At 46.9% G+C, this 26,661-nt stretch overlaps 2 protein-coding genes across 9 annotated transcripts in view; one reads left to right on the top strand and one right to left on the bottom strand.

The window, feature by feature from the left end:
• Sec31b (SEC31 homolog B, COPII component) overlaps positions 1–3,449 on the top strand; it is a 28,531-nt gene extending 25,082 nt beyond the window's left edge. For all 8 annotated transcript variants that reach the window (XM_076922134.1, XM_034486137.2, XM_076922114.1 and 5 more), the window contains 5 exons: positions 222–280; positions 640–786; positions 1,046–1,162; positions 1,573–1,644; positions 1,832–3,449. In XM_076922134.1, the coding sequence (XP_076778249.1) occupies positions 222–280; positions 640–786; positions 1,046–1,162; positions 1,573–1,644; positions 1,832–2,011 (575 nt within the window). In that variant the 3' untranslated portion in view covers positions 2,012–3,449. The remainder of the gene's footprint in view (positions 1–221; positions 281–639; positions 787–1,045; positions 1,163–1,572; positions 1,645–1,831) is intronic.
• A 3,348-nt stretch (positions 3,450–6,797) lies between these two features.
• Positions 6,798–26,661, bottom strand: part of Wnt8b (Wnt family member 8B) — a 33,500-nt gene continuing 13,636 nt past the window's right edge. The window contains exons 2-6 of the mRNA XM_076932146.1: positions 12,590–12,711; positions 9,199–9,337; positions 8,450–8,575; positions 7,602–7,744; positions 6,798–7,439 (exon numbers count right to left, since the gene is read on the bottom strand). Coding sequence (XP_076788261.1) covers positions 6,894–7,439; positions 7,602–7,744; positions 8,450–8,575; positions 9,199–9,337; positions 12,590–12,711 — 1,076 coding nt within the window. The 3' untranslated portion in view covers positions 6,798–6,893. The remainder of the gene's footprint in view (positions 7,440–7,601; positions 7,745–8,449; positions 8,576–9,198; positions 9,338–12,589; positions 12,712–26,661) is intronic.

Raw genomic sequence — 26,661 nt, 5'->3', positions numbered from 1 at the left:
CTTGTGGGTCATTGCCACCTCTCCTCCCCTCCCCACTACTACTTTGGGAATCTTCTTCCTCAAGCCAGTGAACTAAGGCCCTTTTTCAGTTAGGAGTATGCCCGACCTACAGAGGGAGGTATGGCAGACTCTAACTAAAATAATTTCTCCAGCTTTTAGGTTAAACATCATCAAGGTTCTTGACCATGGCCCTAAAATCCCCCATCTTTTGTTTGCTTTAGAACCCCAGGATGCCTGGAAACATGCTCCAGCTTCCCAGGGAAACCTCCAAAGGAAAAAGGTCGCTGCATCTTTCCCTCCCCAGTGACCCACTTTTCTAGTTCTTTAAGAGCTCAGCTCCACCCTTCCCATGTATGCTCTTCTCCAAGTTGGCCTGTGCCCCTCAGCACCTCTCTCAGCTCCACCCTTCCCATGTATGCTCTTCTCCAAGTTGGCCTGTGCCCCTCAGCACCTCTCTCAGCTCCACCCTTCCCATGTATGCTCTTCTCCAAGTTGGCCTGTGCCCCTCAGCACCTCTCTCTTTTCCTCTCACACACACTATTCTGTGTTTTAGTTCCCTGCTCTCCATCCTGTTTTCTTGTTCAAGAGCAGCCTTTGGTGTCTCTGGGTTCACTCATCCGATTCTTTTTATCTTGGTAGTTGCCTGAGACATTTATGCCTCCAGCACCAATTACAACTCCACTTATGAGCCTTGGCCCTGAGCCACAACAAGCCCTGCTGCCAAAGCCCCCGGTCTCCAGCGCAAGCCTGCCTCCTCCCGGAGCCCCAAGAGAATGCAGCCTGCAGGTAACAAGAACTGTGGGCCACTCCCTCGATGCCTCTCCACCCTACTTGGGCGAGAAAAGTGTGATCATAGAAACTGGACTTTTTGCTCAATGTAGAAGTTAACCCTTGAGCCTGAAGATGTCCTTCCTGTTGAGGAGGGGAGGGGTGGCTCTCAGCTTTGCCTTAAAGGCAAGTATGACCTTGAGTCATAGGGGACCAGGCCTTAGGGAAGTCATGAGGACAGCTCACCTCTAGTTCTGCCTCTCTGTGCCCTCGATAGCAACTCCAGCCACTGGCTCCAGAGAAGATGGAGAAGGAGCTGCCCCCAGAGCATCGGTGTGTGAAGGACAGCTTTGAGGCACTCCTTCAGCGCTGTTCCCTGGCCGCCACTGACCTAGTAAGCCTGAGCCTTCCTGAACCTTCCTCCTCACAGCCTCAGATGTAGGCAGGCTCCCTCACTGTCCCTGACATGTTGACATATCTTATAGTGCTTTGATGTCCAAATGAGGTAGGGGAGGGCTTGGAGTCTGTCCTAAGTGCCACTTCTCAATAGCAAGACTAAAGAGCACGGGGATTTACAAGAGCAGGGCGCATTAGAAAGGGTGGAGCTGGCAGGAGAGAGCCACCATTCAGCCACTTACTGGCTGTGTCACCTGACCAAGCCCCTTGCCATCTTTGGGCCTCCACTTGGTCTGTGACATGAAGGAACTGGCAGTAAGCCATTCTAATTGTTATATCATGACTGTTTATAGTGCTGTAGAGTGTGAGGCTTTGGAGTAGGGTCAGGAGCCATTTTTCTCCCTGCAGAAAACCAAAAGGAAGCTGGACGAGGCAGCCCACCGTTTAGAATGTCTATATGAGAAGCTTTGTGAGGGGACAGTAAGTACCTAACATACTTCCTCTGCCTGGTGCCTCTCTACTACCGCCCACAGTCAAAGGAAGCCCAGTGTCCTTTCTTCCCATGAGTCTCAGAGATATCTTCCTGGACTGAGGCCTGGAACTATCTGTGCTGTCAGAGTTGGGGCTAGAGTCGGCTCATCTAATCTAAGGGTCAATCCCTCCACAGCTTTCACCCCACGTTCTAGCTGGGCTCCATGAAGTTGCCCGATGTGTGGATGCAGGAAGTTTTGAGCAGGGTCTTGCGGTACATGCCCAGGTGGTGGCCTGCAGCAGCTTCAGTGAGGTATCCGGCTTCATGCCTATCCTGAAGGCTCTCCTCACCATCGCACACAAGCTGCAGGGCTAAGTCAGGATTCTCTTCTACCAGGAGGCCACCTCTGCCATTATCTAACATGCAGCAGAAAGGGGGGGAGGTTTTCAACAGATTGTGTGTGTTTCCCTCAATCTCTTCCCTTGCTGCCAGGTATATGATGCTGGGGGCTTGGTTCCACCCCAGCTGAATGTCTCCATCTTATCCCTTTGTGCCTGGCCACCTGGGGCTTACCCCAAGAGTTGATGCTCAGAGTTGGATCTTGCTTTCTGTAATGTAGCAGTCCAACAGGGTCTGCACTAGACTGTCTGACATGGGATATTCTGTTCAGATGGCTTTCGAGAGATTAAACAGTGTTATTAGTCAGCTACCTCTGCCACAATATCTTACAGGTCTTCTGTTTTTTCTCTCTTCTGGAGTTTGAGTCTTACTGTACTTTCCCTCTACCTCTGTCTTTCTATTTTAAGGTCCATATTCTATTGTGGCCCCAGGGATTTGGGGAGAATTGGTTCATATTTATTTTTTGAACAAGTCATGGACATAAGGTATTGAACAAAATCAAGAGAGGAAACTGGACCTGTAAAACAATGGAACTTTTTACCAATGGTGGTGTCACAGGCCTTTAATCCCAGCAGTTGGGAGGCAGAGGCAGGCTGATCTCTGTGAGTTCCAGGACAGCCAGGGCATCACTTGGAGTGGCTGTTAGGTGGGAGTGGAAGGGTGAAGTGACTTTTGTTTAGACTCTGGAGCAGCAGTTCTCAACTCATGACATATAGGTTGTGACCCCTTTGGGGGTCAATGACCGTTTCACAGGGGTCACCCAAGACAATTGGAAAACACACATATTCATGACAATAGCATGAAGTTGCAAAGAAAATAATTTTATGGCTGGCATGACCACAACATGAGCTAGTGTGTATTAAAGGGTTGCAGCCTTAGGAACCACTGCTCTAGAGAAAGACCCTTGACACCACCTGGGCTGGAACCTGGCCCAAGGCCTTAAACTATCTGTGATTATTTTTAGGAATCAGAACCTAGCTTCTCAAAGATCCAGGCTCTTCTTCCCCTCAGCTATCTCATGTCTTTGAGCTGCTTCCTCTGGCCATGGTTTCATACTGACCTCTTAACCGTGCAATAAAGTGCAATGATCTGTTTCCCAATCCATCTCCTCTGCATCCTACCTTGCTGATACCTCTCTTTCAAGAACAGAGAGGTCTTGCTTCCTGTACTGCAGAGGAAAACAGGAGAGAGATCTGAGGAGAGATAAGAACTCAAAAACTAAAGAACTTAAAAGAAAATATGTGTATGAGTGTTTAGCCTGCATGTATGTCTATGCACTATGTATACTACCCGCTGCCTACAGAGGCCAGAAGAGGACATTTATGAGTGCTGAGAATGGAACCTGTGTCCCTTGGAAGAGCAGCCATCTCTGCACCCCAAGAAAATAACTTTTTAAAGTGTAGTCCCATGAATGGATTTGTGTTATAGGCCTTTTCTTTCAACATCTGTAGCCACACTACTGTGTGTGTGTGTGTGTGTGTGTGTGTGTGTGTGCGCGCGCGCGCGCCTATCCATGTCTGTCTGTCTCCATCTGTGCCTGACAGTGAGCTGCAGGGTTTCCCCCACACCACTTCAGGGCTGAGTTCAGTGGCACAAAGGGCCTGGGTGTGAAGCCAGGGGTACCAGCACTAATCCTGTTGTCGATCCATCATGTCTGCAGGCTAGATGTGTGTGTTTGGGAGGGAGGGATTGTTAGGCAGTATTTGTTTGTAAAGCCACTTGCTCTCAGATAATACTTGTGCTAACTTCTATTGATGAAGCAGTGTGAGCCCCAGCAAAGTCCTTTCCCAAAGTGTCTTTGAAGCCAAGAGCCCATTGAAGGGAAGAAAGGCTGGGAGAGGGGATTAGTTTGTTCAGCAGCTGTGAATTTCAGTGGGAGGTTGATGAACTCTGAAGTCTTTGTTTAAATTAAAGGAGGGGGAGAAAAAAAAGCCTCTGCTGGAGCAAGAGCCCCACTTGAGGCCCTGAACTAACACAAGGAGAAGTCTGAGCTGCAGGGAGCTGTGTACTGACTGCGAAGACTTTTCCCAAACACTTTCCGAAAAGGTGTTGTGAGAGGAGAAGGGGCGGAGTGGCGGATTAACATGTGAAATGAAGTTTTCACTGACTCCGTGGGGGTAGAAGGCTGTTTTAATGGCACTTTGTTCCCCTATTTTCTCTTCTTGAGCTCTTTAGAGACATTGTTTTGCTAAGACAGGCTTTCTTCCCTCTTCTTTCCAGTCTGAGGGTTGCCTCTATGGGAGCCAACGTAAATATTTCTCCTCCAGGAATGTGGGTTAATTAAAAGGAAACGAATGAGTGGAAGCATCCAATCCAGCCCTACAATAGGCGAGCGCCCCAGCCTGCCCTCCCTCCCACCACCACCAGCGCTACCAACGTGCACTGACCTGCTCCTAAGGCCAAGTGAGGGTGGGATTCTTTTAAAGAAAAGAAAGCCCTGCTTATGTGTAGGCTCACCAGCCAGGGGCAGGAAGGAGACAGTGTTTTGCTCACCCTACCCAGAGTTCTCGTCACTTCTCAGGACCTCCCTCTCCTTCTGTCCTCAGACTGAGACAGATGGGCTCCTCAAGAGCACACAGAGGAGGGAAGGGGTCTGGGTTGCTGGGCCACCGGTTTTCAACATCAATTTAAATGTGGCTTTTTAAAAAACAAAACAAAACAAAAAAAACATTTGACTAGCTGACCTCAGAAGTGTCCAGTCTTCTCAGTCAGCAGCTCTAGGGTTGTCTGCACAGCCTCGGTGATGGTGATTTAGTGTAGGACATGAAGCCATGAACTGAGGGATGCTGTGTGTTGTTAGCTGTCTCCACTCCAGTGTTTATTGCTTGAACAAAGGCTTGCAGGCTTCGTGCATGGGGGGAGGCGGTATTTTCTCTACAGAACTGGGATAAACTGGGTGTCAACCATTTGGTGACAGTTAGTCATCTATAGAAGAAATGACAGCCTGAGGCATTTGGAATCCGACTTTAAAGTTCTGAACATGGAAGCACAATGCTCCCACATTTATGCCGAGAGAACCCTGGGAAATGCAGCTCCACGTTCCGACGTGGAACCTCTATGGCTTTCAGTGGCATTGCTGGGTTTTCTCCTGTACACTATGAAGTGTACACTCACAACTGTCAAGCGAGACCTGAGATTAACATCACTGTTACAAGATTAGGAAGAGGAGAGCTGGGGTGACTCAGAGCTCAGGTAAGAACTGAGGGAGAGAGAAGAGAATCATTCACTGATAAAGCTGCAAGTGAAGCAGCAAGAGACCCCGAAGGGAAGCATGTCCCCTGCTAAAGATGGGGAGCACTGCCCCCCACAAAGCTTTAATAACTAGGCCACTGTCCTTCAGAATGTCAGGGGCAGCTCACTCTTCGGGGATAGCCCCTGGGGCTTTGGCGTTGTAAGCTCAGCTCTGTACTTTGAGCAGCAGGAGAATACAGTGTAGAATTTGACAGGCTCCGCTCCAGAATTGCTGTGGAAACCTACACCCAGGACTAACCCAGGGCAAGGAGCAACCGTGGGGAAGGTCTGGGCTGGACTTGCTCTTCTGTTCTCCTATCATAAACAAGTCCCTGCTGGGCTGCCCCTCTCCAAGGAAGAAACCTCAGACTCAGAAGCAGCAGAGAGCTCTGGGCTTCCAAGTGAATGCATTAGTGGAAGGTTTATATGGGTGATTTACTAATCCCTGGCAGATTAACCTCAGCCAAATCAAGCTAGCTACTTAGGCCATCAAGAAAGGCTACAGGGAGATGGTATCCTGCCAGAGTGGGAGGGAGGAGAGAGCTTAGAGGTTAAGTTTCTGCTGTGCTTTCCCCTCAGCATCAGTGAGTTCAGGACCTGGGAGAAGGAACATATATCAGGCTGTAATAAATTAAAAAGGTTAAGGTTCTGAGCATCCTATTAGCAACAGTTTCAGAGTGTGTGGGGTGGGCTAGGTGGGGGTTTACTTATCACGGGAAGCATCCAATGATCAGAATCCTGCCTATTTGAGAACCAGGTGTTAGGGCCTGGTTTCTCTTTCCTATGCCCTGCCTTTAGAGGTACAGATCCAAAAATTGGCTTGATTTTCTCCTCTCGGCTCAGAGGAGAAAACTCCCGAGGAGAAGACAAAGGTAGACACTACTGTGAGCAGAAAATGATTGCCAACCTGCCCACTGTGGGCCTCTACCACGCCTAGACCCCTTGGGTGTGTCTAGAGTATCTTTGGTGTTTAGGAAGGTCACTGCTCAGCTGAAGTCTGTCAGCAACATGATGTCACAGAAGAATAACATTTGGTGTGCAGGTTGGGCTTTGGGGTTCCCTCTTACCCCATATTCAAAGGCATACTTCTTCCTTTTTGCTTTCTTTCTGGTTTTGTTTGGTTGCTTTTTTTTTTTTTTTTTTTTTTTTTTTCCAGGAATAGTAGGGAAATGAGAAGACAATGTGTAAGATTCTTGAATGATCAACAGCGGGGAGTCTAGGCCTAGAGTCTCTGACTCGCAGGAGGGAGGCAAAGCTGTGGGGAGTAAGAGAAGGACCTTTCCCTGAACCCTGCATATTTGAGAGGGGCTCTTCCTAGGCCTGACAAGCTAGGTCCAGCATTGGGCGACCATTGGGGGCCGAAGTAGGGTGGGGTGAGGAGACTCGCCTGCTTTTGTCCTTTTCTCAGGAACAACTTGCAGAATTTTATAGCAGTTTTGAGACCTACCAGTGAGCTACAAAGACCATGTGGATGAATCCGAAGTGTCACTCGGTAGAGAGACTGTGGCCTCCCCCTGTCAGGATCTCTGGGCTAGGGAGTGCGAGGTCCCCCATTCTAGGTTCCTCTATTTCCGGGGTCTCTAAACGAAGCCGAGGACGAACAGGGATGGAGGTGGAGGGGATACCCTTAGGGGTTCTTCCCGGGTTTGTGCGCAGCGCCTCTCGGCGGCCGCTCGGCGCGGCTGCAGAAGTACTTGGTGACCCGCCGGCGGCACTGCTCGCAGCGGACCGCGCAGCACCAGTGAAATTTGCAGTTGCAGCTGGACACTGTTTCGGCGCGCCGCTCCTCCACCGCTAGCCCGCAGTCCCCGCACAGCCGGCGGCAGCTGCGGCGCTCCCAGCGGCCCAGGGCTCGGCCGCGCCGCAGACACTCTCGGCCCTCGGTGCCCAGCAGCCCCAGGGTCTTGTTCTCCAGGCAGTAGTCTGGGGAGTCCTCCAGATGCACCAGCTCCCGTGTGGAGATAGAGCGGAAGGTGTCGGCGATGGCGCCGCGGCCCGCCGCGCTGTTGCCCGCGCCCTGCAGCAGGTCCACCTTGAGCGCCGCGTGGTACTTCTCCTTCAAGTGCGCACCCACCTCCCGGAACTCTGGCAGCTGCAACCAGCAGGTCTGCGTGGTGCAGCTGCCGGACACGCCGTGGCACTTACACGTGCGTTTCATGGTGCCCTTGACCGCCTGGGGGAGAAAGCATCTTGTAAGTGGCCCGGGCTGAAACAGTTGCAGGACGCCTAGCTAGTAAGTGGCCAGAGGATTGAGTAAAGCCTGTGAAAGAACCCAAACGTGGAAGCTAGTAGTGGATGGAGCCAGCTGCCTGGTGCAAAGGGCTTTGGGACTCACCTTGCGGCCAGCCTCATTGTTGTGCAGATTCATGGCTGCCCGGGCATCCTGTCCTGTCTCTAGGGCATCCACAAACTGCTTGGAAATTGCCTCTCCGAAGCCTACGTTGTCACTGCAGCCTCCCCAGAGCCAGCCTTGACCTCCTGAAAAGGCGGGAGCAGGAAAAGTCACTGAGTCCAAAGTTTCCTGAGCTCATGTTTCTAATTGGATGAGGTGGGGGTGGGGAAGGGTTATAGTTGGGTGAATGTTCTGTTTCTGGATTGGTTTCAATCTTGATTTTGCCACCTTGTCTGTCCTCTTTCAGTCTGAGCCAATCCCCTGCTCAAGCCTTCGTGACATAGCTAGTTGTCACGTGTCTGCCCTTGTGCTCCTCTTGGAGAGTGCACATGTCCGGAAGGTGGGCGGTTGAAGTCTGGGAAGGGACAAGAGTTCGCCTTTGAGAAAGGAAGAGGAACCTAACTAAAGTAATATGGAGCAGCGATGTCAGAAATTGAGTGACAGGGCACAGAAGTTGGGAAAGGCGTGGGGTGATATAGGCATGGGGTGAGGGCCAACCTAGAGGATAAAGTAACAGGAAAGGAAGTCCTCTGGGACGGACAGATGACTGAGTTTGCACACAATTCCGTTATCACTGTGTTAAGGAAGCCGCTCTGGGAGAACAGGCAGGGTTGTCATGTAGTGTGTGGGCTGGAACTGGCTCACTCTTTCTCCTTCAGCATAATTCCCCTCATAATTAGAAGAAGACATTTTTATTCCTTCAGTTCCCACCATGCTTTTCGTTGGGTAAGTGAACTTCCCAGGCTGCCTGTGCCTCTCAGTTCCCCCCCCCCCCTTCCATTTCTACTCACCCAGTTGTCCGTTTCGGGAGTCATCGCAGCCACAGTTGTCAAAATCTCCAAGGCTGCAGTTTCTAGTCAGGGTGTACATAACTCCAGCAGAACTGATGGCATGTACGAACGCTGTCTCCCTGTTAGCTGGGGGTCCAAGTCGTCAAGGGTCAGAAGAGGTTGCAGTCCCTTACGGCAACCTTACACACCCCTCCCAGCCCTACCTGTCCCTCCTGTGTCATTGTAGCTTTTCCTCTTCCAGGATCTGTCCCATCCCTGGGCTCAGCCCTAACCTCTTTCCTTCCCATCTTTTCAAGTCACACATTGAAGCCTAGAAATCAGCTTCAAAAGCTCCTCAGACAGACGGGCAGCCTTCCCACTATTGTTTGTCCTCTCTGTGGTAACCTGGTCTCCAAGTTTCTCCTGGCTCAGGACCTCTCTCTAAGCCCCTGGAAAGGAGGAAGTTATCAGGGTGAGGATGTATGGACCTAACCTACATCTCTGTGTTACTTAGATATTGACAAAGCCTTTAGCCAACTGGGCAACCAAAGACAGCACAGGACTGGAGATGGAACAAAGTGTACTGGGGGGGGGGGGGAGGGAGAGGGAGGGGAGGAAAAAATATAGACAGGAGACAAGGGACAAAGAAGAAGGGCTCTCAGGAGAGAGTGATGTCCTGAGCAGAGACTGGGTGAAAGTTGAGGCTACAGAAGAGGAGGGAGCCCAGGCTCTGGCCAGGGCTTATGCAAACGAACCGAGGCTTTCCTTACCGCTTCGAAGTCCACCATGGCTGGACAGCTGTAGAGCTCTCTCAGGACAATTCCAACGGTCCCAAGCAAACTGGTATTTACATTCTTCAATACCGCTCTGGGCGCCAGCTGCCACGCTGCTGGAGTAGACCAGGTAAGCCTACAGGAATAATGGGCTCAAAAGTTTAGCCTCAGCTTAGGAGACATTTGCCCCACAATGGCCAAGCAACTCTCTTACTGTCTATTCTGCCGGCCTTGTAATAATGACTGAGAAAGCAGTCTACATATGCTGTCTCACTTAACAGTTTCCCTGTGGAGAGGACCACTGTGCAGGTCAGGACACTGAGGTGTAGAGAAAAGTGCTTTGCCCAGGGCCTCACATCAGCAGACCAGAGGAGCTGCATTTGGTTTCTGCCAAACTTAGTACCCACCAGTCTTGAATCGTTATAGCAAACTGTCTCTCTAAAATGAGCCGCTATTACATAATTGTTGAAATTTCAGGTGCTTGTTGTACCCCAATGCTAGCTAAGGATTGGTACCCTGTGAATGCCTTTTGTGCAGAGGCCATGTCATGCAATTCCCAGATGTTAGAGGGGACACTGCACAGAGAATGGTATGGGGCTGCACTTGTCAAAGTTGGTGACTTTCCTGGCTTGGGACATTCCAGACATAAATTCAGTAACAGTACACCCAAGTTCTCATCTGGCCTCTGACCATTTGCTGAGTGGCTTGAGGCAAGTCCCTGTCTGTGCTATATACAACGGGGTAATGCAATTTGTAGATATAATGAACCCAACATGTGTTATCTTCAGCCAACAAGTTAAGACCAGTGACATCCAAGTTAAAAAGACTTTTCCCTTACCTTTGGACCGGTCATCAGAAAATTGTTCACTGACCTAGAAGGAAGAGAAAGCAGCACAGTAGAGAGACACCAGTTTGTTTCTGCTCCCAAGAGCCACAGAGCTATTTCCACAATATCGTTGAGACAAAGAAAGGCAATTCGTTTTCATAAGAAATGGTACACTTTTTACCAGGCTGATAAAGATAACCTGCTCAGGACCAGCAAGCTGGCTCAGTGGGTAAATGTGCCTGCTGCTGAGCCTGACGACTTGAATTCAGTCTCCAGAACCCATGTGGTAGAAGAGAGCCAGCGCCTCCTGCAAGGGTCCTTGGATCCCACCCATATGGTATAGCGCATGCGCTGGCACCAACACATGTGGACACTCCAAAGAAATAAAATTTAAAGTCATTAAAAAATTAGAAGATAATCCATTTAGTTTCTAAAGACTAAGAGTCCAAAGCAGGATAGTTCTTTAGATTAAAAAGAAAAAAATCTAACTGTATTAATGCTTGCCTCTCTACGTTATGCACACCACTTAACCTGAGAAGCCCTGAAAAGAAGTCGGACCACTAGAACTGGAGTTAAGTTATGGAGTTCTAAGCTACCATAGGGGTGCAGGGAGCTGTACTCATGTCCTCTGAAAGAGCAGCCAGTGCTCTTAACCACTAAACCATCTCCCTGGCCCCATTTCTTTGGAATTTTAAAGTCACTTATAATTTACAGCATCATAAAAGTATAATGTTAAAGCTTTCAATGCCATAACAAAAAAGAAAATACTGTTTGATTATTGTTTTTGCCACAGGTTGTGGACAGAGCAAACATTAACTCTTGGTACCAGACACTATTCAGCCTTTCACACTTAGCTCTTTTAAATCATTTCTGCCCCAGATATTACTATCTCATTTTGTCCATGGGAGTCCAGGGGAGACCACTAACTACGTGTTGAGGTTCATCCAGTTGATAACTGAAGAAGTAGGATCTGAACCCAGGCTTATCTGTCTCCATGGGAGTGTAGGCAGATGCCTGTCTAACGGAAGAGGTAAACGGTAGAATATCTGTTCAGGGTTTCAGTAACTGGATCCCAAATAAAGCCGAATCTGAAAAGTAGCTTGGTCTCTGCTTCTTACAGACTAAATGTAGACCTGCTGTATGGTTCAGTGGCTTCACTCTTCCATCTTTATCCCAGAGAAATGAAGACCTTTTAACTTAGGAATTTGAATATGTTTGACCTTCTGAGTGTGAAAGTTAAAACTGTAGGCTTTGCTGGGCTTGAAGGTGCTCACTTGTAATCCTAGTACTTCTGAGGTGGCAGCAGGAGAGTCAGGAGTTCAAGGCTAGCCTCGTCTGCATAGCTAGTTCCAAACCAGTCTGGACTACTCAAGACTATCTCCAACTAACAAACAAAACCCCTATAGCTTTGCTTACCACTCAAGGTCACTGAGTTCAACACTGTAACAACAATAAGCATCCTCATAATAGAAACAAAAATCATCAAGTATGAAAAACAAAAAACAAACCGGGCACCTGCACCCAAGGGAATACCACTCAGCTATTGCTAAACACAAGTACTTGGATACATCTCAAGGAAGTTAGATAAAAGTCTATTTTAGGCTGCAGTGATGGCTCATCCCTGTGAATAAGAAGATGGATGTGGTTAAGAGTCATGATCCTTGATGATGGTAAGGTTAATTGTCCTAACTCTGGTGGTGATTACACAGGGGTAGAGACATGGTAAATCTGCATCAGCATCTCTCTGTCTCTGTCTCTGTCTCTGTCTCTGTCTCTGTCTCTGTCTCTCTCTGTCTCTCTCTCTCTCTCTGTCTCTCTCTCTCTCTGTCTCTCTCTCTCTCTCTCTCTCTCTCTGTCTCTCTCTCTCTCACACACACACACACACACACACATGAATATTTGAGGCTGGGGGTTCGGTAAACTGGGTGTCTGAATAAGCTCTAAGGTTACTATGTAAAAATTGTAAGATGGAAATATTGTGGACTGTTGGGGAAAGAGCGCAGAAGCTTCCCGAATGTTTCTTTGCAACTTTTGCAAATCTACAGTTGCACAAACATTTAAAGTTAAATAGACATATGATCTGCAGTCTCGGAGACTTGGAGAAGGAATTCAAAGTTCAAAGTAGACATGTTAATCAAAATATTTTACCTATTAGCTTTCCAACTGAGGAAAGTACTGTGGGCACCCTTATGGACTTGCCCTGAAGGTTGGTGTCCCCTTGCAGTTCCGAAGGCTGGGACGGTGGTGAGCATCAGGGAAGGAGTGGGAAACAAGTAGATTAAGTCCCTCTCTTATTGGTGGCCAAAAGGATTTGGTGGGCTCTCCCATGAGACGCAACATCCAAAGTGTGGGTGGTTTTGAGAAACAGCATTAGCAGACTGGAGAGCTTCCGTATGAAATGATGGGGATTTGGAAAGAGGAAAACAAACACAAACAAACAAACAAACAAACAAACAGAAAAACCACAAAAAGGAAGGCCTGCCTGTTGGAACTTGGCAGACAGAACCAGGTCAACTGAAACGAGCCTGTGCTCTACTGAGGGAGCTGTACCAGAGAACTCACAGGGAAATTCAAGACGACTCGAATGAGTTCACAGTTGGTGCCAGAGATAACAGAAAAGGCAAGGAGCTTACTCTGACTCGACAGAACAATCTTCCCATTTGGAATAACTCGAAAGCTAGACACTACCAGACCAGATGGAACAGTTACCATTTTACAGAGCGGACGTCACTGGGAAAACAGAATGAAGCAGCACATGATGACAGTGAGTAAAGCTTTGCCAAGGCTGAGCCTGGGTCAAGATTCTCTCTATGAAAAGTCTAATGTAGGAAAATGGGGGAGTAAGGGATAGAGGACCTGGAGGATTTCCCTTCCTAAAGAAGCCATAGTATGAAGAGATTTGTGTGACATGCGTGTCAGCTGAGCCAATTAAAGTGACAGGTTTAACTGAGCAGCTGTCATGGGACAAGATTGCGGGTCTTATTCTGGCATCCCCATGATTATGTTATTTGTCCACGTGACTGCTTTACTTGTATGTACAGTATCCAACTGTGTCCCTGTGGCAAGCACCGACCCAGGGGAGTCTTAGTTCTGACTGACGAGACAGGGACATGATGGCCTTTGAGCCAGTAGAAACAAAGACTGCAGATGACACAGCGAGAGCTGTCAGAAGATAGAGAGAATGGAGAGAGAGAAAGCATTTTAGCGTCGCTATGGGCTGGGTGCCATCTAGAGACAGCCACAGGATTGAAGAGAAGACGCTGCTTCTAACATGTGGGAGATGCAATGTCTGTTCAATAAACAGCACCTTCTCTATGAGTGGGGCATGATGTCTACGCTCAGATGGTGGTACACCTTCCCATTCCCACAGGGATATACAGTTGCCACTGCCTCCGCTCAGACTAAGTACCAAAGGGGTTTTACATTTTCCTGGACCTTCTCAACTCCACTCAAACCTTTTTGTTCAATCTCAGACTTGTGCATTCTTGATCTGGTAGGCATCCTGCCTAGCTTGCCTCAAAATGAGCTCTCGCTCTGTGGCTACCTCCTCCTCCTCCTCCTCCTCAGTCTGTGATCTCCAGGGTGGCTCTAGCACTTGTGATACCACCCTGGGAGCCAAACCAGTTTAACTAATTCACCGATACAGATGTGCAAATGGCCAGTGAGCACATGGATGCTCAGTGTCATGGGTCATTGAAGAACACGAACCACAAGAATCTGTGGCCCCTACAGCAGCTAGACAGAAATAAGAATACTGGATGTGCTAGCCTACACTTTGAAGCCCACTCAGGAGGCAGATGCAGAGGACCTCTCCGTTCAGGGGCAGCCTGCCATACATAGTGAGTTCCAGACAGCCAGGGCTGCAGAAAATGACTGTCTCAAACATGAACGAATGAATGAATGAATGAAATACCGACAAAAAATTCAAAGCAACCAGAATCCTCATATGTTGCCAGTTAGATTATTAAAAAAAAAAAATAAGTGCATGCAATTAATTGTTTAGCAGTTCCTCCGTGGGTTAAACATGACACAGCAGTTCTCCTGGACAGACATTTACACAGCAAAACATATACACCCTGTTCTAGCAGTATTAATTAGAATACCCCAAACCTAAAACTGCCCAAATGTCTAGCAGCTATATCCACAGTAGAATGTTAGCTGAACATAAAAGTAAATGAAGTATTGAGCATGCTCCAACACAGATGAACATCACTCTCTAAGTGAAAGAACCCAGACACAAAAGACCAAGAACTATATGGCCTCTTGCTCTTGATTTTACAAGAAGCCCTAGAAAAGACCTTTTTTTTTTTTTTTTTTTTTAAGATTTACATTTTTTAAAATGTGTATTGGTGTTTTGCCTGTATGGATGTCTGTGAGGGTGCCCGATTCCATGGGATTGGAGCTGCAGACAGTTGTATGCTGTCATGTGGGTGCTCGATTTGAACCTGGGTCTCTGAAAGAGAAGCCAGTGCTATTAACCGCTGAGCTGTCTCTCCAGCCCCTAGAAAAGACTATTTTATAGAAACTGAAGTTAGATTGTCAGTTATCAGGGGAACAAGGGAAAACCATGGGCCATGACTGCTAATGGAGAAGAAATTTCTTTCAGGGTTGATAAAAAATCAAAAATGAATTGTGTAGACACAGGTGTGTGGATTTACTCCTGTAAGATGAATTTTCTGGTGTGTATTCTATCTCAATAAAACCATCATTTATAAGTCATTCTTATTCTTGGGTAAATATCTAATTCAAAAGCCATGTTCAGTACTTTTAAATTTTTTTATGTACTTATTTTATTTATGTGCATTTGTATGTGCATGGGTAACTTTTGTGCACCACATGCATGCAGGAACCCAGGAAAGCCAGAAGACACAAGATTCCCCTGGAACTAGAGTTACAGGTAGGTGCAAGCTTCTATATGGTTGCTGGGATCAAACCTGGGTCCTTGGCAAGAGCAGTAAACACTCTGAGCTGTCTCTCCACCCTCTGCAACCAATGTTCCCCGAAGCCTCACTGCAGGTATTTTGGGGATTTAGGGTGGATATTGAACCCACAAAACTAAACAAGTAACTAATTTTAATGATCCAGAGCAACTGCTCTGCCACAAACTGTAGTCCAGGCCTTGCTTGCCTTTTTTCTAAGATAGGGTCTCACTTTGTAGTCCAGGCTGGCCTTCCCTTCCAGAAGCATCCATACCCACAAGTTCTGGGAACTACCAGATCCCCTCATAACTGATAAATTCACACTGGTTCTCATGTAGACAAAGTAGAAGTGAACACGGCAGCTGTGTGGGAGAATATATGGAACTATATGGAAACTACATTTCTTGCTCAATTTTTCTTTCTTTTTTTTTTCCTGGATGCAATCAGCAGAGGTTTATTAGGGAAGAGAACTGACAGCCAATGGTCAAACTGCTCACCCATGCAGGAGTAGAGTTTGACCTTGGCTAGCAAGCTGAGGGGCTTTTTTATAGCACGGGGTGGGGAAAGGGAGGAATTTTCACGTGGTAATACATGATTGGTTGCATTTTCGTGCGGTTACACGATTGGTTGTTTTACAAATTTTGAACATCAGTGGCTGTAACACTGGGAAGACCTCAAGGTGGGTGGGGGAGAGGTAACCAAGAACAGTGGAAAGTTAGCTAGTTCTTGGAACCACCCAGATGATTTGCATCTTTCTCTGTGGTCAGGAATGTGTCTTCCTGCTTTGGGCCTTCCTCACCCACAGGTGGGTTTTCTTCTCTAAGGCTTGAGGAATGTTGCTCTTCCCCAAATGTATCCCCGGGCAGTGAAAGCCTGAAATCTTACATTCAGTTCCGCTTTCTGGAACCTGCATTCTTTTTGCTCAGGTCTAGGGGTAGAGAAAAAGCCTGTATATATTTTATAAAATGGTCTTTATAATTTTTCACTCTACATCCCCCACTCTTGCTCAATTTTTCTCTAATTTTTTTCCTAAAAATTGTGTGTTGATTTTTAAAGGTAAGGACAAGTGTCTTATCCTCTCTGGAGTTTAATATTCCTGTGTGAGTTTCTACACTGTCATTTCTGCAGAAGGGTATTAAAGAGGTTTGCTCACAGTTTGGCCAAGATGTGCCTCAGTCACCTCAGAGCCCCTGCAAAGAAAGGGGAATTCAGAAAAAGGTGTGAATGGGGCCTGTGGTGACTGCTGCTTCCTCCCTGGGAGCACAGGGCCCTCCTCTGCATGAGCAATGCACAGGTCAGCCTTGGCATGTAGCCTACTGTCAATTCTGCACTGGAGAAGCACCCAAGACTGCCTGACTAGAAAAGCCCCTAAGGCTTGTTATTACCGAGGCCTCTGGCAGTATCCACTGACTTCAAAGTGCACCCAGGGATACCTGGGTCTCCCAGATTCCTCAGGAGATTCTAGCTCTGTCAGTATCCGAGGTGCCTGAGGTAGCTTTGGTGACAGCATCTTTCCCAGATAACCACATAGTTTCACTAAACCCCAGGTGGTTTCACTGAACCCCAGGGCAGGAGGGTGGGAGCAAACACTGCTCTGGGACTCCCATAGGCTGCTGGGAGGCTGACCTGCCTGGCTGAGGACTAGTGGGTCTGCTCTGCTCCCATTCTCAATTTCTCTCTCTCTCTCATGGCACCTCAGGTGGCTTCCTCATATCATGGCCGATTCATGCCCTCTTCCCCATAGCACAACAAAATGTTTGCAGAGATGGACTATGCCACAAAGGAGTCTAAGTCTGGCCAAGGTCCGTCTCTCTTCTGGTCTCCACTCACTGCCTCTGCTTCTGGATGTCTTTAAATACAGCAGCTATTCAATTATGTCCCCAGTCCCTGTCTGCACTCCAGTAGCCATTCCTGGGGTGAACCTTTAACCCAAAATTTGCTCTTTTATTGTTCCTATGCTTGTTTACCGCCATCTTGTTCTTACAAGTTAATTTACAGCAAGAACTATGGAAGAGCAGGCAGCTCTCCCTACCCTGTTCTCCACAGTTCTCACAGGGTCGTTGTGCTGTCCCAGGCTCCCAAGATCAGCAACTTAGCCAGGTCCTGTCTTCTTGCTCTTGACCTCCCCGCCTTGTGACCTCCCCGCCTTGTGGTGTCCCTGTCACAGCCTCTGAAGAAGAGGGTCTTTTTCTTAAGTCTTCACTACTCATGCTAATTATCTTGTCCATCATTTAAGGGCTATCTGGGATCCAGCTTCGCATCTGGCTTCGTGTCTCACCTGAGGCTGTGTGGGTGGTCTTCACAGCAGAACCTGGCCAAGTTTACCCCGCTTCCCATTGCTCCTCTGCTCAGGGACCTTCTCGCTTGGAGCAACTTCAGAGACTAGACGGTAGCCAAGTCTAGCCGTGATTCACGAGGCTTTTATCTATAGCACCACACTTGAAACTTGGCTCACCCACTGGACTCTCTAGTCCACAATAAGCCTGTTCCCAGTGGGAAGTTTTTCTCAAGGAGGTGGACTAGGAGAGGAAGGACTGTGGAGCAATTCAAATACAAGTACCTCTGCTGCTCTGTCAGTGCCTGGAAAGTCTCCAAGTTGTTTTCCTAAGAATGTATGTTTCTAATCTGTCTCTGTCTCTGTCTCTGTCTCTGTCTCTGTCTCTCTCTGTCTCTCTCTGTCTCTCTCTGTCTCTCTCTCTCTCTCTCTCTCTCTCTCACACACACACACACACACACACACACACACACACACACTGAAAGCCCTTCTCTACCTAATGCTTTTTGAAGAAGTTTGTATTATTTTTTCCAACCTCGGGAGTTAAGAGATAACTGCAAACTCTCTGTTGATCAGAGCTTCTCCTGGGCACAGGTTAGGTCACTACCCCCTTACTCCCCAAGTCTAAGGATAATTTTTTCACACTTGGCTGAGTATACAAGGTAGTGCATATAACAGCTTCATTTTGTGATCAGCAGATTCTCAGCCATGGTCTGACTACTGCCTCACTGTGGGACTAACAGACCTGGACCGGAAGTGTTCAGGCACAAGCTGTTTGCTCTTAGCCTGGCTAGGGCCTTGTAGCTGGGCTAATTCTGGGCGCTTGGCTCCCTCTCCCCTTTCTGTGCATGCACTTATCCAGGAGGCCACTCCATCTCACTCAGCAAGCACCCCACAGGTGCTTCCCTGAGAGGCTGCTATGTTGAGCTGTTGTTTGTTTGTTTATTTAGTGGGATGGTTAAAGCAGCTTAGACCAGATCCTCTTTGTTCTGCCCCACTAATGCTGCCACCTCACTTTGGTCCTGTCCCTCCACTGTCCTTATAGCCTTTGGCACCGTCCCTTCTGGTTCCTTCTAAGTCTTTGATTTTTTTCTTCTTTCCCCTCATCTTCAGTTGTGTCTTAACAGCCACAGAACGTCTGGAGGTCATGAGGTTCCCATTGGTCTCTCTTGGTTCAGACTATGGGATTACATTAAAGCTGGGTTGACAGGCCAGGGGAAGGGAGCATGATAGTGTCAATCACAGATCTTCAGATCTTACTCAGAGACACACTAAAGTGTCTCAGAGAAGATGCTCAGAGACCCTAGAGTAGGAAGCTGCCTGAGGCTCCAGCCAGAATGGCCTCATTTGCAACTTTCTGAATGTAGTTCACATCTTGCCTGAGGGGGGCTGTGAGGAGCTGAGTCAATTCCTTCCGCGATTCTCCTACTGATTCTGTGTCCCACAACACTCTTGACACATAACACATATACAAGCTCACACAGCTATATAGGCAATAGTCTCACTGATAACTGTGAAACTGGATCCAAGAGTTCCAGAAGTTCCATAAGTTTCTAACAATGCCCGGGGATATTTAAACCAGGAGTCTCCCACTGCACAAGGAGGTAAAAGCTTTCCACAGATCAATTGGATGACTCATTCTTACGCACTGTTAACTATACAAATCATGGACATTGACACCATCATAGCTGGGAGAAAGGAGAAGGCATGGTCATCTGAACTCTTAGAGGGAAGAAAGTATGTAGATTTCAAAGATCAATTTCCTCCTATTTTCAAATGTGGCAAGAAAAAATTAAAAAAAATTGTAAAAGGGCTGGGAATATCACTCAATGGTGGAGAACTTGCCTAGGTTTCATGTCCTTCACTGGGCAGGGGATGCAGGGGAGGAGGCAGGGGTAAGGGAGAGCTAATAGGGACAAGATCTTGTTCAGGGGTAAAGAACTCAAGCCTGGATTCCGAGCAGCAAGTGAGGTACTAGAAGAGATGAGAGAAAGGGGAGCGAATTGTGGCAGATACTGTGGCCAGAAGAAGGGTTTGTTGTTGCTGTAATTTTGTTGTTTTCAAGATGGGTTTAAAGGCAGAACTTGGGAGCTCATAGCTTTGGGTCGTGTTCTTGTAGCTCTTAAAATACACTTCAGCCCTACAAATAAGTCTAAAAATATTTTTAATGAGTATGTAGATTTTCTATATGATACCAAAACATATTTGTATAAGAAAGTTAGTCTTACAAACCACTTGGCTAAAACAAAATGTTAAGCAGCCGTGGTGTCCATTTTAAAGCTCATTCTTACGTTAAATATGCCTGACACGCCACATCAGTTCAAATCCAGCCCTTGCCAAATAACTATCGGCAGAGGCCAATGATCAGCTTTGGGACATCAAGCCCTGAAGCTCTGCCAAGCAGGCTCAGAAGGATTTCTTTCCACCACCGAAGGAAGTCAGCAGTTTGCAAGGAGTTCTTTTCCCTGCCAAGGGACACGCTGTTAGTCTAGGAGACCTTACAAAGCCAGGGCTGCCCTCTCCCCATTTCCACCTCTTTGTGCATTGCAGCAAGCTCCACAGAGAAAGCCAAGCTGCAGCAAAGCCCCCAGCACTTGGCATTTAAATGAGGAGGGAAGGGACCCAGCAGCCACCTTCTCCCTGGCCTCTAAGGGAAAGTTGCTGAAGTTCCAGGACGCTGTCCCGAGAAGCCTAGCATTTATGGCAGCTTCTTTCCCAGTTGCTGTGCAGGCAGTTTCTGTTTTCTGATTTAGTCACCTAAGTCTCTGTAGATTAGACTTAAAATTATTCCTGTCCGTTGCATAGATGGACACAAACCCACCAGTTTCCAAAGCCAGAAGCCTTGTGTAACCGTAGGAATTACTCCCCACCCCCTAAACCAGCAGCTGAGCTGCCTAAGGCAGCAGAACCAAAAGGCACCTTAGGACCACTAGATAATGGAACTAAATTCAAGTGGACAGTGAAACACAGACACACACAGACACACAGACACATAGACACACACACACAGACACATACACACACACACACAGAGACACACACACCCTGTCCAGTCCACTCCAACCACTCATTTTGCTGCCTTTGCTGCTCAAAGTGCAAATAAATGCAAGCCTGTATCTAAATGACACACCTGCCTTTGTTAGTGACTATTCTGGATTGCCCTCCCCGCCCCACGACAACCATAACTGTTTAATGTTCCCCAAGATTCATTCTACCTGATGGCTCTAGATCTCTCAGATGTAAGATAGGACAGTCCTTCTGTCCTTCCTCTTCCTGTTTGAACTATTTTGGAAAATTCAGAGTAGGAGAAACTTATGTAGCTGGAAATGCTACAGAAAGTGTAGACGAAACAATGTGGGCAGGAGTGGATCCTGGTTGAAGCTGAGTTATAGCGGTTTCTTCATATCTGCTCGCTCTGCTTTTACAGAGGAGAAGGAAGAAGAGGAGGAGGAAGAGGAGGTGGAGGAGGAGGAGGAGGAAGAAGAGGAGGAGGATTTGGAGGAGGAGGAGGAAGAAGAGGAGGAGGAGGAAGAGGAAGAAAAGTCCATAATATAAACTTACAATTAAGCAGAGCTCCCCTGAAATAACAACTATGGAATCTGAGCTCTGCAAACACCCTGATGGACCTGAGTTAATTCTAGACAGGACAGTGTGAACAGCCTGTTGGTTTGCTATTGTCATGAATTAGCAGGAAAAGGAGCTCAGAGTCTGACAGGGAATCAGAGAGTCTGAGGGTGAAGAGGAGGAGGCTGAGGAAGAGAAAGAGAAGAAGGAGGGGGAGGAGGAGGAGGAGAGGAAGAAGAAGAAGAGGAGGAAGAAGCAGAAGAGGAAGAAGAAGAGGAAGAAGAAAGGCTGAAATTTAGTACAACAGAATGTGATCAAGATTCTGAATGGAGGAAACTTCTTCCTTCTGTGGTATGGTTTAAGTCTGGCCCAGAGAAGGTAAGAATGTCATCCTAGAGTTTGACAGAAAGATGAAAGTCTACCTTTTTAATGGAGTCTTACTAGGGATGAAGATGGGGACACTGGAAACACAAACTATTCAAACAGTGAGTTGGGAGTGGTTAGATAGTGGTGAGTTTAAAGGCCCCCTTATGGACTGATTGGTTGGTTGGATGATTAATTGGTTGATTGACTGATTGATTTTGTGGCTGAGAGAAAACTCTAACCTCAGAAGCATAGGGAGAGATGGCAAGGTCAATACCAGGAGCTTGCAGAAAAGATTAAGGAAAAACAAACCATGAAGTTTGGCTCATAATGAGGCTCCAGGTCCGTCCACAGTGAATGCTTATTTCTTTCGAGACTTCATGGTCTAGGCGTATTTCAGATGGGAGTGATGGAGACTGTACTCATGGGAACTGAGCACACCCCGCCCCCAGCTGTTACCCAAGCCTGGTGTTTTACTTACTAAAAAAAGTCTGCTTTCAGGAAAAAGAAAGGTTTATCCTAAAAAAGTATTGCCTGGACCTCACTCTCTAAGCCATACGAATTCTCTGTCTTTTGATGAAAACAGCAAAGGATCATTAAAGCTCAAGTAAAAGGAACTTTATTAATCATCTTAAGAGAGAAAAAGCATCAACTGACAGAGAGCAGGATCCAACCAGGTATCCAGCCGGAGGAAAGAAACAACAGTCTCTTCCCATGGAAGAGAGCAGGCTTGGATGGATAGGCCTTTGTTTCTGCTCCTTTTTAAGGTCCTCTTTTTATACAAAGACACACATGCATGTACACACACAAACACACACACACATATGCACATGCACACACACATGTACCTCAGAGCAGCTTCCTCCCTACAAGGAAAATAATAGGCCCGTCTTTTCTCAGGGCCTCATGGGTTTTGTTGCGATTATTATAATAGTGATATCACTGTTGTCATTCATGATAGGAGAAATAAAGATTTTGAAAGAAGACACAGGCTCCCAGTGTGAAGAAAATGACGGGTAAGTGGAAGCTGGCCTTTGCTGGTCCTGTCTCTAGCCAGGCTCCCTGCTATGAGGCTACTCAGCTAGGCCACCTCCTGGCTGCTCTAGCATCCCAGTGGACTTTGAACCATATACTTGTTGATAGGCCAGGGAGGCTGCTAGTGAGGACGTGTTTCACACGAGCAATCTATCTTCTAGATCCCAAAGCAGATCCCCACACCTCACTTCTTTCTGTGACTTGAGAGATCTCCAAGCTCTCTGAGGAAGGGCACAGCTTGCTGATGTGACCAGCTGGACCTGCCTTTGACTGAACTTCCTCTTTTCATGTCTGGTAGTGGGAAAACTCACCATGATAAACACGTAATACAACAAAGAAACCATCAAGAGTTCGATAACTTTAAATAAGTTTGTAATTTTTGCTCTTATTTTTGTTTTTAGACAGGGTCTCTTTATGTAGTCCTGGCTGTCCTAGAACTCACTATGTAGAGCAGGCTGGGCTCAAATTCACAGATCCACTCACTGACTTCTGACTCCTGTGCACTGGGATTAAAGGTGCGGGCCATCACACCTAGCAGGAATTCGTATTTTCCTTTCTATAACATCCATTTAAAAATGATGACAGATGTATTTAAAGACCAATAATATAACTATATAATTCAATGTTTGTTGAGACCATCCAGTGAAGATCCTCTGACAATAGCTGACTCTTGCACTGTGTCCTACTTCAGTGGTGGAATTGCCTGCCAAGCACAAGAAGACTCTGGGTTTAATTTCTAGCATCACCAAAGCAAAACTCCAGATCGATTCATTTCCTAGTCAGGGGCTCCAGCATCTTAGCATCAGATGCAATTTCAATATCCATAAAAATATTACTGTAAAAACCCAAATACTGAGACCCAATGGGTAATGTAAACACATTACAACCCAATAATTTCATATAAATTCTTGCCCTGTTGCAGAATAGAAATGGACTCTGATATGTATATGTATATGATGTATATGATGTATATGTACATGTATATGTATCTGCAGGCCTTGGGAGAGGAGAGGTGGGGGCAGAGGACCTGAGCACCCATTGCTGTTATGGGACATTAACTGGAGTGAGATAGGATGAATAGTTAAGGAAAAGCATGTCACGCCTGTTCTCTTCCTGATGAGAAGGTGTATCAGAACCAGTTCATCTGGCCTCACCATGGCTGTCATTATCTCTCTCTCCTTGACATTATCTCTGCTTCATATATCCCTGTTCTCCATTTTAAAGAGCCATAAAGATTAGGGAAAAAACAAAAGAAAACATTTCCCATGTTACTGTGGAATAACCCCCCTCAGAAACGGTCAGCCATTGAAGGGTGGTGGCAAGTCCTCTTTTTAAAAGTTCCTCTTCCACTGCTTCCTCAGTAAAGCTGCCCCCTCGGGTTAGGCGAAAGTCACCATTATCTCTTTTCAAGCCCAGGAATGTTTGCTGTCGGACTCCTTTAGACAGTAATTTCAAGCGGGCCCTACAATTGAACAGCCAAGCAGAAATTGTGCTTCTCTGTTTGTTAAACGCTTTTGAGGTCTTACATAGAAGGTTGATAATGAAGTATTAGGAGAAACATGTCAAAGGCTGTGGTTGGTCAAATTTCTCTGCCCGGGACAATGGGGGTCTTATACAAAACCCGCAGCGTCTCACTTAGAGGAATAATCAATATTTAATGTTGCATTTTAAAAAATCTCTTTTTAAACGCTACCCAAAAGCAGACTCTTGGCGGAGCGTAAGTTTTTAATTCTAATCAAGACTTTTAAGGAGAAGCAATTAAAGTCTGAACTCGTTGCATTGGAGCATTGGGCATTTCCCACTCCACGTCAGGCCAGGCAAGGGGGGCGTTCTTGGGTCTCGTGTTTAAATTAGGACGAACTTTCACATCTCTTTTCTCTTGTTTTCTTTTTGAATCCAGACACTTGAATTTGGACAGACAAGCAACCCAGCCACCCTTCAGTGTGGCCGTGTCAGTGTCGGAATGAAGTGCACATGACCCCCTTCAGCAGGGAGGGAGACACACAGTAAAGGTATTTTTTAATGGAACAATTCTTTGCCCTGCCCTGTCGACTAGGGAGAAGCATCTCATATTTCTCTTTTGCTGATATCAAGTCAGCTGATGAGCAGGGTGGGTACCAGTAGAAATGTCCTGCTGTAGTCGCCCAGACCTTTTGTCGTTTTGTTCTCGTGAGGCAGAGATGGCTTTTTTTTTTTTCTTCTCTCCTCCTCTTTTCATGTTGAAATATTCAATTAAAAGGCCAATTAAAACGGACCAATTATTTGGTGGTTTTGCCCATAATCAGGAAAGTTGCAACTCGTTACGTTTAGTGGCGTGTAGTTGGGCTAAGTTGGCGAACTTTGAAATCAACACTTTAGAAGTGATCCCTAGGCTTGTTCATGACAAGAATGGTCTCAATTAGCACAGGAATCAGGTCCCTGCACAGACATTTCTATCCTGGCTTCCTGGATAGGTTGTGAAGCAGGTGGATTTGTACACTTAAGGGGGGGGAGGGGAGGAACCTGTGGGGGTGTTGACTGAGATCACCATCGGAACTGAGGAGAAACTCCAAATTGCCTAGTGACAGGCACTCCTCAGGCAAGGCCTTATATTATCATATTTTTGCTTTATTAACACCTGCATGTGCAGATGCTCCCATGGTTCCCAAGAACAAGGATATTATCACCTAGCATTTGTCCTAGAGTTTGCAAATCACCTTCACACATTATCTGATTTTCAGAGAAATGTAGAAATTTCTGTACATTGAACAACTTGAAGCATAAGCTAGAATATTTGCTTTCAGACCTGTTTGTTTAACCCAATGCCAACAGCTCCAGTGCCAGATGCACTGGTCCAGGGGATGCTGGATATGAGCTGTTTCTTAGAGAATTCTGAAGAAAAGTCAGAAAGCATAGAATCAGATCCTGCCCATCCTGTCTCCAGCAGCGTGAGCACAGGGAGCCTGCCCTGAAGCATCTCCCTGGCCACAGTGGGGTCAGGAGTTAATGCTCCAGGCTACTGTCTGTTTCTCCCCAGATCACTTGAAATGTGTAGTATAATATAATATACTATAAACATGTAATAATCATCTACAAAAATATACAAAGTCCCTCATTTTTTTAAGTCCAATCTTTTATTGGCAGGAATCCTAAAGATTTGCTGAGGCCAGAGTAGCACACTTCGGGACAGCCCTACTGCATAGAATGGCTTTTCCCAAGACAGAGCTCAAGGCCTCCTCCATCTCTCCAGCACATCTCACACCCAAGCATGTTACTTACCAGGCGCGGCTGCGGTGAAGGACACAAGTAACTAGAAGAACACACAAAGGCTTCATAAGAAACATGGTCTTCCGAGAAACGCAGGGAGAACATCTCAGAAATTGAGAGATGGGAAGCATTCTCCTCAGAGGCAGAGGGATGGCTACCTTGGTTGTGTAAGCGATCCCAAACAGAGTTAAGGGGTGGTGAAATGGAGCTACCTCACATCCAAAGAAGAGATTATCTACTTAATTAAAGTTTTTCCCTCTAAGTCCTTCAGCCAATCAGAACTCAAGTGCCAGAGAAAGATTGAGCTGATCAAAAGAACACTCCAGGGTCCTCCCGGACGGACAAACGCAGAAGGGGACGAGGAGAATGGGGACAAAGGAGGGAGGGGGAGAAAGAGACATAGCAAATCCCCTCCACAGAATCACTTCGTGGAGTGGCCTCTCTCTCTCTCTTGCTTTTCTCTGCCCACCACCCCACAACCGACCCCCTTCCCAAGCCTCACATATACACAATCACATCCAGACTGGGAGAGCCTGGTCCCCAAGAGGGATTTAGAGGGGGTCGTGCTTTCCTGATTTTGTCTTTGTAGCACTTTGAGCCTGGATTTGCATTTGGGATAGCTTTCCTCTTATCCTGGGGAGCCACAGGCCCTCTGGTCTGGGGGTTGCTGGCTGTGTATCTTTGTATGCTGGAAAGAAAGTTTGGGAGCTTTGGGAAGTCAGTTTCTGGACAGCTCTTTCATAAATAGCTTACTGAGTACCTGCTACATTCTCAGCCCAGTACTGGACACTGTGAAAATTACATATGTGCACACACACACACACACACACACACACACACACACACACACGATTTCAACCTAAAATATATTTATTCATAATACTGTGATAAAAGGCTATGTGTGAGTGAAGAAAACCATGACCACAGACTGCTTGTAAATCACCCAGGAAAGTTTTTTGAAGAACATTAAAAAATGGGTTTCAAATAAGAGAACAGATTTCAACAAGTAGATAAAAGTGACCTCAACTGTCCCAGCTTCTCAACTTAAGTGCTGGTGCCAGGTTCCTCTGGCTAACACCACTCTGAGTGCTCCCCTGGAGCCAGGAGGTTCCTCTGGCTCACACACCACTCTGAGCGCTCCCCTGGGGTCAGGAGGGTTCCTCTGGCTCACACTGCTCTGAATGCTCCCCTGGGAAGGAAGAGTCACCTCAGTGTTAGTGTGGTGCTCCTTA

This window comes from Arvicanthis niloticus, chromosome 1 (genome assembly GCF_011762505.2).
Source record: "Arvicanthis niloticus isolate mArvNil1 chromosome 1, mArvNil1.pat.X, whole genome shotgun sequence".
NCBI lineage: Eukaryota > Metazoa > Chordata > Mammalia > Rodentia > Muridae > Arvicanthis > Arvicanthis niloticus.
This window is presented reverse-complemented; position numbering and strand designations above follow the sequence as displayed.